Raw genomic sequence first — 10,000 nt, 5'->3', positions numbered from 1 at the left:
ACAGAGAGAAAAGAGAGAGAGAGAGAAGAAGGAGAGAGAGAAGAGAAGACAGAAGAAGAGAAGAGAAAAGAAGAGAAGAGAAACAGAGACAGACAGACAGAAAGACAAAAACATAAACAAAGACAGACAGACAGAACCAGACACAAAGACCGACAAAAAAAAAAGAAGGAAAAAAAACCGCGTTTAAAAAGACGCAGCCACACGTGCGTTTCTATAAATACCCACACCACCACCACCACACCACCAACTTTAATACACCTTCCAATACCTCCTAAGCTCAAGTTCGAATTCTAAGTTATTGGAAAAGAGGCGGCTAAGTCCTCTGAGGATCGCGCCGGAATATGAAACATAGCCGATGGGATCCTCATGTGCAAATTAATTGGGGCGAGGATCAGGCTGTGAAGATTCCACGTTGAAAAGTTTTTTTTTTTTTTTTTTTTTTGGGGGGGCGAGGGGGTCAAGAGGAGGGATGGGAGGAGAGATGGGGGAGGGAGGAAGGGAGGGAGGGAAGAGGGGAGGGGAAGCTGCGTAGGTGTTAGGAGAATGAAGAGGTCGATGGGAAGAGGGAGGGGGAAGGAAGGAAGGTAGGGGCAGGGAATAAAAAAAAAAAAAAAAAGGAAGGGAGGAAGGGGAGGAAGACGAGCTACGAAAAGACAGGAAGGAAAAAGAGAAAAAAAGGAAGGGGGAAAGGGGAGGAGGGGGAAAAGGGTGAGGGGAAAGGAAGGAAGTAAGATAGAAGGAAACAATGGGATGTTTAGGCTGCATATTTAGTGTTTTATTTATCATTCTTTTCCAGGGGGGAGGGGGGAGGGGGAGTAAATATAGGGTGTTTGGGTTGTTTATGTTTTTTTTTTCTCATTCTCTCTATTTTCTCTTTTTATACAGCTTAATTCTATTCAAAACGATGCAACTATTGTTTTTGTAGCAAGACATGGTTTACGATTAGAAAATATGGACTGAATATATACATATGTATGTATGTGTGTGTATATATATATATATATATATATATATATATATATATATATATATATATATATATATATATATATGTATATTATATATATATGTATATATATATGTATATATATATATATATATATATATATATATATATGTATATATATGTATATATATATGGATATGGATATATGTGTATAAATGTGTGTTTGTGTGTGTGTGTGTGTGTGTGTGTGTGTGTGTGTGTGTGTGTGTGTGTGTGTGTGTGTGTGTGTGTGTGTGTATGTATGTGTGTGTATATATATATATTTATATATATATATATATATATATATATATACATATATATATTATATATATATATATATATATATATATATATATATATATATACAGTATACATATATTTTCTTTTTATCTATTTTACTGAATCGATAAAGCTAATAATGATAACAATAATAACAGCAATAATAATAAAAATGATACCAATAACAATGATGATGATAATAATAAAAATTATAATACTGATAATAAGAAAAAAATATAAAAACAATCATAATAATAATGACAATGATAATGATAAATATAATGATATAATAACATCAACAACAATAATGATGATAATTATAATAATAACAAGGATAACAATAACAATAATGACAATAATGATCATAATGATAATAACAAAAATGAATAATATTATTATCATCATTATCATCATAATCACTGTTATTATTATTATCAGTATCATTATAATGAATAATAATAATAATAATGATAATAATAATAATAATAATAATAGTAAAACAATAATAATGGTAATAATAATAATTACAGTAGTAACGATAATGGTAATAATAGAGACAATGACGTGGTGACGATGACGTTGATGATGATGATAGAGTAATAATGATAATAATTATTCTCATCAGTCATAATCATTATCATCATTATTATCATTACCATTAGAAGTAGTAGTAAATATTATTATAAAATAGTACCAACAATGACGATATTCATAACTATGTTAAAAAGTAATACTGGCAGTAATAGTAACACGATAATAATAATAATAATTATTATTATTATTATTATTATTATTATTATTATTATTATTATTATTATTATTATTATTATTATTATTATCATTATTATTATTATATAAACTGACTGACCTGGCACGGTGACATCGAGGAGGTAGGCACGCGAAGGACTCTGGCACGCGTCTGCATCGAAGTCCAAGAGCATCGTGCCCACAATGGTGAAGAAAATGCCCCAAGGGTGAGACTGGTATCCGCTGGGCTTCGCTGGTGGTTCGCCTGGAATGGAGATATATTTTTTCTATTTTACTTTTTTTTCTTCTTTTTTCGTTTGATGTATGTGTGTGTGCGAGTGTGTCTATGCTTGATTGCTAGTGTGTGTACGTGCATTTGCCCGTGACTAAATCTGTGTGCATCTAATCCCAATCAGAATTCTGTAACTGTTGCTGCGCCATTCGCCTTAACTCTTCTAGTTAACAACTGAACACCTGTAGTAATAAAAGAGATAAGTCTTTCTTCTGTTCAAGGAAGATCATAGAAAATTAAGGGATAATAATCAAGGAACAAAATACAAAAAATAAAAATAAAAAATGTGTCATGTGGGAGAAATCCTCCAAAACAAAAAATGCTCTAATAATAATAAAAATAAAACAAAATAAAAGTAAAATGGAAAAAAAACACTGTAATATCAGAAACGAAAAAAAAAATCAGAAGTAATGTGCTTGTCCATGTCGCTCGGTCTTTTACTCCTTTTTTCTTGCTTCTGTAAAAGGAAAGTCATTTTCTAGCGACGGTCAGCAAAGAACATCTAAGAATTTTTCGGTTATGAACTCAGCATTTTTGGGCCAGTTCCTACTGCTCTAACTTGCCGACTCAAATATACACCTTTAATTTTAAATAACAATAATAATAATGCGTCCAGTCAACACTTACGTAAATAATAATAAAATAAACATTTGAATTTGAAGAACGTTTAAATTACTGATTCTCACGACAGACACTTATTTTTTGTCTTTTTATCAAGATTCTGGTCTCACTTGGAACGTCTAGGTTTAGTGTTTCCTTATACATTCGTTTTTCTTTTCCTTTTCTTTTAATAATTTTTGTGCACTGGTTCCTTTTACTCCTTACTCGAAGCATCATATACTTACAACCCCCTAGCACAGCGTTTCATTTCTTTTCTGTACACCTATTACCTATTTACCATTCCCCATGTCCAGTACTGCTACTGTTCATTACTCTAGTTACAGTCCAAGGTCGATATTACCTTCATCCGTGAGAGTGATGTTCTCAGGGTTATCCAAAGAGTTGACGACAGTGGTAATGGTCGAGGCGTTAAGAAATCCGGGTTCCGTGGCTGCTATGAGTTCGCTAACCTGGTAATAGAAAAACAAACTGAGTTGTTTGTTTATTATTGCGTTGTTGTGGTGAAAGAATAGGTAGCGCAAATGTTTTTTTTTCGAGTCTTATTATTGGTTGTTGGGGTAATTGGTGATTTAATAGCGTGATTTTTTAGTCTTTTTTGTTATTGGTTGTGATAACTGGTAATTTAATGGCTACTGGTTAATTGATAAAACAAATACTGGTGATTTAATAGTTATTTGATAGTAATTCCGGAGTCTGTTATTATTATTAGTTTTGGTAATTGATGATTTGATTGTTAGCTTGATAGACCCATAGAGATTTTGGTGCCTATATATATATATATATATATATATATATATATAATATATATATATATATATATATATATATATATATATATATTATATATATATATATTATATATTATATATATAGGCATATATATATATATATATATATATATATATATATATATATATATATATATATATTACAAAAACAATATAACATCATTTATACATCACAAACCTTCGCCGAAGACAAGACTGAGCGACATGTCGATGGTACAAGTGGAAAGAAAAGCGCAAGATCGAGTTAAATGGCGAAGGATGGTGGAGAGGTCCACGGCTGCTCAAACATGAGCATACCGTTAATGATGATGATGTACCATCCTCGTTATAAGTAGCTTGACTCACCTGTTCTTCAGAGAGGGAGGACGAGGTGGGCGCGGGAGTCGGTGCCCAGTCGTCCCCCATAGTTATGCCAATGAGCTTCCCGTTGGGCACCAGGATCAGACCTTCGAAGGGCATGAGTACAGGATTTAAGATAATAATGATTATAGTTTTAGTAATATATATGATGCAATAATGTGTGTGTGTGTGGTGTGTGTGTGTGTGTGTGTGTGTGTGTGTGTGTGTGTGTGTGTGTGTGTGTGTGTGTGTGTGTGTGTGTGTGTGTGTGTGTGTGTACAAACAAACACACTAATCTAGATACAATACAAATAAATACATTTCTTCTCCGAGTCATCTCTTTCTTTTCTTTTTATTGCTTAATGCATTTTCTTTATTCTTTATTTGTGCAATTAGTGTTACTGCTATAAATATTATTACTGTTTTGCTGTTTTTATTAGTTTGATGATGACGGTGACATGATGATGATGATGATGATGATGATGAAGAGGAGGAGGAGGAATGAAAAGAAGTTAAGCAAAACAGAAAGGAAAAGGAGGAAGAGGAAGCGAAGGACGAGGAGGAAAAGGAAAAGTAAGAAGGAAAAAGAACGAGAAGTAGGAGGAGGATGGGAAGAAGAAAGAAGAAAAGGAGGTAGAAGAGTACGAGAACAGCTGTACAACAGTCCTTGATTCAGGAACTTCAAAAATGCATCACAAAGTAAGAAAAAACTATAAACACAACAGAAAATCCTCCTACCCCTCCCCCCCGAGAAAAAAATATAAACAAAACAAAAAACGAATTTCAAAAATTGGAAATCCCTCCGTGCCCTTTCCCGTCCAAATAGGTGGATAGAAAAAAATAAAATAAAAAGCATTAACTCTTTCCCCCCCCTCAAAAAAAAAAAAAAAATCCCCCATCTCTCACAACCCATGAAAAGAAAGCACACAGCTATTCTCCGCGACGCAGAGAACCCGGAAGTGCATATCTCCCTCTCACCCCGTCAGCCTTCGGTCGAGTGTGAGTATCATCGGTCAGTCGAGACACGCAATCTCTTTACGCGTGGCTTGTGCTCTGGATCGCGCCGCCGCCACGTTGCCTCTGCGCCCAGTCTTGTGCTTTCCTGTCTGATGCGTTTTCTTGGAAGGGGGGAGGGGGTAGGGGAGGGTGGTGTGCTTGTTGTTTTCTTTGTTGTGATTGTTGTTCGTTTTTGGTTTTGGTTCGATTTTGGTGTTTGGTTGGCTTGTGTCGCTGTTTTCGTTTGTTTGTTTGTTTGTTTGTCGTCGGTTTTGTTGTAGGTGTTACAGATGTTTTAGTTGGTGTTATTGTTGTTGTTTGATGTTATTGCTTGTTGTGGCTGTTGTTGTTTTTTGTTATTGTTTTCTTTTTTGTGTGTCTTCAGGTTAGGACGTCTGTGTGTAATCTGGGTGTGGATCCGCAACAAGTTTCCCTAATAACATTGTTTTTCTGTTTTAATGTTTGTTTGTGTCCTCTCCGTTACATGTTCCCTTAATAACACTGTTCTTCTGTTTAAATGTTTGACCTTTTCCCATGTTTTCTTACCAAAGACAGAATATATTCTTCGACATATCTTACTTTCAATACGCATATGTCCATCTATCAGTTAATCTCACTCTCTCACTTTTTTTCCCCTTTCTTTATCCCCCTCTCTCTTTCTGCACCGCGCTTTCCCTCCTTCCTTCTCCTCCACCACCTTCTCCGGGACATAAATCCTTAGTGGCGGCTAGAGTAGGCAAGCATACACCCCCACCCTTCTCCCCCGCCCCATGGCACCCCCCAACAACGACTACATGGACACTCACGGCAGGGTATAGAACCGCCCTCACATTGTGTTCTTTTTCTCCTTCTTCTAAGTTCCTTTGGCGCATTTTTTTATTATTATTGTCATTCTCTTTGCTCTCTTTCCGTACATGGGTTAGAGAGAGGGGGGAGGGGGAAGAAGACAAGGGATGTTGAATTGTCTCTGTTGGATTATTCAAATGAGGAGGAGAGTTTGGGAGGAAGGAGAGCGATGGCGGTGAAAACATAAGCCTATATGTATCTTTTTTTTAAGAGGGAATCTGTCACTATGTAAAAAAAAAAAAAAAAAAAAAAAAAAGCACGATCACCTGATGTTTTTAAAAAATACGATCTTGCGAGAAAAAAGAAAAAAAGAGAATTTCTAAAACAAGTGAAAAGAAAAATACACAAAACGAAAGAAGAGGCAAAGAGACCAAATGGAAAGACAAATAATCCTTAATATCCCGAACAGAAGAAGAACGAGCGAAAAATGTGTATATATATCACAGGTTCATACCCGACTTGTAAATATCTGCCTTCCAACATGACATGGAAACTCACTCAGCGTCTTGAGACATGAGGGAGACGTAAAGGGGAGGGAGGGGAAAGAGGGAAGGAGGGGAGAGGGAGAGGAAAGAGGGGGAGAAGGAGGTGAGAGGGAGGGAGGGAGGGAGGTGAAAGGGAGGGAGGGAGATGAGAGGGAGGGAGGGAGGGGAGAGAGAGGAAGAAGAGAGGGGAAGGAGGGCGAGACGGAACTAGAGTTATGACTCAGTTGAAGAGAGGAAAGCGAAAATGGGGCCTGAGAAACGACGGAGAGCCAAAGAGAGAGAACGCACAGAGATAAATGAAGGGGAGTAACGCACAGAGGAGAGCGAAAGAGAATAATGAAGGCATGAGGATGAGAAAAAAAATCATAAATACTTAATAAAAATAAGAAGGAAGTCATAGAGTGGTAAAAGGAATAAATGAATGATGCAGAAAAACAACTTAAAAGAGAGAGAGGGAGAAGAAGTAAAAAGCGAAAGGGGGAGAGAAAGAAAAGTAAAAAGAGAAAGAGAGGGGGAGAAAGATAGGTAAATAGAGAAAAAGAGGAAGAAAGTAAAAAGAGAAAGAGAGAGAGAGAGTGAGAAAAAAAGAAAGACAGAGACAGAATTACAGAGAGAGAATCAATAATGATAATGGCAGAAGAGAATACACCTAAGTAACCTAAGCCGTCCTTTAACACCAAGAAAAGCTTAGAAAATCCACGAAGTTCAGTCTGTGTGTGGAAAGCCATCCTCTCTTGTGGATTCATGATGGATAATGATACATTTTATATGAAGGTTGTTTCATAGGGTTTATGCACTGGCTTTAGAAATCATGGTTGCATGACAATACAGTTTATATGAATATGGATATTGAAAATCTTAAAGGCAATATTGATGGTGGTGGTGGTGATGATGATGATAATGATGGTGATGGTGATGATGATTGTAATGGTGATGATGATGGTGATAATGATGATTAGGGAAATGATTTTGAGGATGATGACGATGATGATAATGAAAATGGAAATGATAATGATAATGATGACGAATGGAGAAGTGATGACGAGGACGATGGCAAAGATGACACTCATAAAGATTTAAACACCAACAGAAAAAAAAACAATAACAATAACAGTAAAATAATATTCCTTAAAAAAAGACCCCCCCCCCAAAAAAAAAAAAACGGATATACAGCATTAAAAAAATATAAACAACAAAAACTAAAAAAAAAAAAAAAAAAAAAAAAAAAAAAAAAAAATCCAACCCACTTACCGAGGATGATACCGATGGACAGAAGAATGATAAACGGCCTTCTGCGTCCCAGCTTCGACCGGCAGTTATCCGACAGAGAGCCCAAAATCGGCGTCAGGAAGAAGCCGATGAAGGGACTCAGGCACCAGATGAGCGTCATGTGCCTGTGCTTGACGCCGATCTTGAGCAGGGTCGGCGAAACGAAGGCGGTCTCGGCGGCGTAACAGAACTCGATGCCCATCACAGCGGCCGATATGCGCACCATCTCTGCCCGCGTCTTTCGCCTGGGGGTGGGGAAAGGGGGGGGGGGTAGCGAGGAGGAAGGGGAGGGGGAGGGGAGCGAGGTAGAGGGGGAGGGGGTGAGGAGAGGGATGAAGGAGGGGAGGGGAAGGAGTGAGAATAAGTTAGTTTTTTTTCTTTTTTTTCTAAGAAAGGAGTGTATTATTATTATTGCTGTTGTTATTGTTATTGTTGTTATTATTATTATTATTATTATTATTATTATTATTATTCTTACTATTATTATCATTATCAGCATCGAGAGCATAATTACCATTATCTTTATCTTTATCATCATCATCATCATTACCATCATTATTATTATTTTCAATATTATATTCATCATCATTATAATCATTAGCTATCATTATCATTATTATCTTTATTACTATTATCGTTATTATTATTATTGCTATTATATCCATTATCGTCGTTATCCTTATCACTATCGTATTTTTTCCTTATTATGTTATCATTATTAGCATTAGCATTTTCATTGTTATTTTCATCATCCTAATCATCATCATGGTTATCTAAAGCTGCCCCATTAACATCTATGATCGTAAGCAATGCCTTCCTGTACAGCAGGATTTCCCAACCTTATTTTGTCTCTCTCTCCTTTTTTTTAAACTGTTGGTCGGCTATTTTTATTGATTTGTTTATTTTTACTGTTGGGCAACTCATGTTTTTCTTTCTTTTCTTTTCTTTTTTTTTTACTCTTTGGTAAATCGTGGTCAAACCAGCCACTTACGTACCTGTATTAGGCATGTACACTTTCTCTCTCTGTCAAAGTTTGAGTACATTTTTACGATGACACACATTTCGAAATTGATGTGTCAAATTATATAAAGTTTTGAATTTTTCGCACTCTTACTTACGTACGTTTTTTCTTTACTTATTTATTGTATTTCTTCTTCTTTTTTAGGCATGCAACGACCTCAAGAAACATCCTGGGAACCTTCATTTCAGGGAACCACATCGGTGCGAACTTCGATTCAAGGAATTTTATTAAGATCTTGAAAAAAATATATCCAAAGTCCCTTTTCGTCACATATTTTGAGTTTTGGTTTATCGTTCGACTAAAGGCGTATCGAAATCAGGCAGGCAACAATCCCGTGTATGGTAATCACCTCCAAAAATCACACAAACATCCCTCTTCATGTCTTACTCATCCCTTCCCTGATTCGAACATGACTTTTTTCCCCCAAGAGAAAACGCAGAATTATCCCTCCTCCTCCTTCTCTTCTCTCTTTCCCTCGTCCTTCCTCCTTCCCTCTTCCCATTCGCGATTCCGCCATCCCGATATAAATCTAACCTAACCGCAAACCACGTTCTGGAATATGTATTTTTTATCACTTTTTTCCCCTCCCCCTCCCCCACCTACCCGGCTGGATACGTCCGGATACGTCCTTCTGCCTTCCACGAACGCCCTGGGGCCTGTTCCCATTTAGATTCCATGTTAACCTGAATGTGATTCTTACCTGAAAATAGCAAGATCTTTGGAATTCTAAACCTGTTAGTATAAAATTGCGGTACATTCATGTTTGCGTTTTCCTTTCTCTTTTTTCGTATTTTTCCGTGTTTTATTTCTTCTTCTTCTTCTTCTTCTTCTTCTTCGCAGTATTAAAGGAAGGTTGATACGAACCACTGCAAAATATCGGAATGTTTGCATTGATAGTGTAAAGATAACTGAAAACACCCGAAAACTGATGAGTTTCTTTAATTCATTACATTTTCTTGATTGAGCAGTAACTGTGCACTGTAGGTTTGCTGATATTATGTGCGGGTTTCTTTTGTCTTTATAAGATAGACAAAAACATAAAGTTCTGTATGTATACAATAAACATATAGGCAATTGCTGTTAAAATCTAGATATTCAAACTATAGATATACTATAATTAAGTATAAACTTAACCATTACTATTCGCGAAAAGGTTGTCATACGAGGTTTAATGTTAAAGATTTTGGATTTTGAAACCTCTGAAGTCCCCTTTTAATCCCTTCTCAATTTAAAAAAAGATGGCTTCGAATCTATTTCTTTAGACTCGATTACGCTCGAGCTAGTTCGAACACCGAATCTGTGATGAAAATACTTGCTGAGTTGTAAAGT

At 36.1% G+C, this 10,000-nt stretch overlaps 1 protein-coding gene across 1 annotated transcript in view; it reads right to left on the bottom strand.

Annotated features, from left to right (window-relative positions):
- The window catches only part of LOC119580114 (membrane-associated transporter protein-like), a 44,374-nt gene that overhangs the window by 15,367 nt on the left and 19,007 nt on the right, over positions 1-10,000 (bottom strand). Inside the window, 4 exon segments of the mRNA XM_037928047.1 lie at positions 2,136-2,279; positions 3,268-3,376; positions 4,061-4,161; positions 7,633-7,895. Coding sequence (XP_037783975.1) covers positions 2,136-2,279; positions 3,268-3,376; positions 4,061-4,161; positions 7,633-7,895 — 617 coding nt within the window.

Source organism: Penaeus monodon, chromosome 13 (assembly GCF_015228065.2).
Source record: "Penaeus monodon isolate SGIC_2016 chromosome 13, NSTDA_Pmon_1, whole genome shotgun sequence".
NCBI lineage: Eukaryota > Metazoa > Arthropoda > Malacostraca > Decapoda > Penaeidae > Penaeus > Penaeus monodon.
The sequence above is the reverse complement of the archived record's forward strand: the minus strand, read 5'-3'. Positions and strand labels throughout refer to the sequence as shown.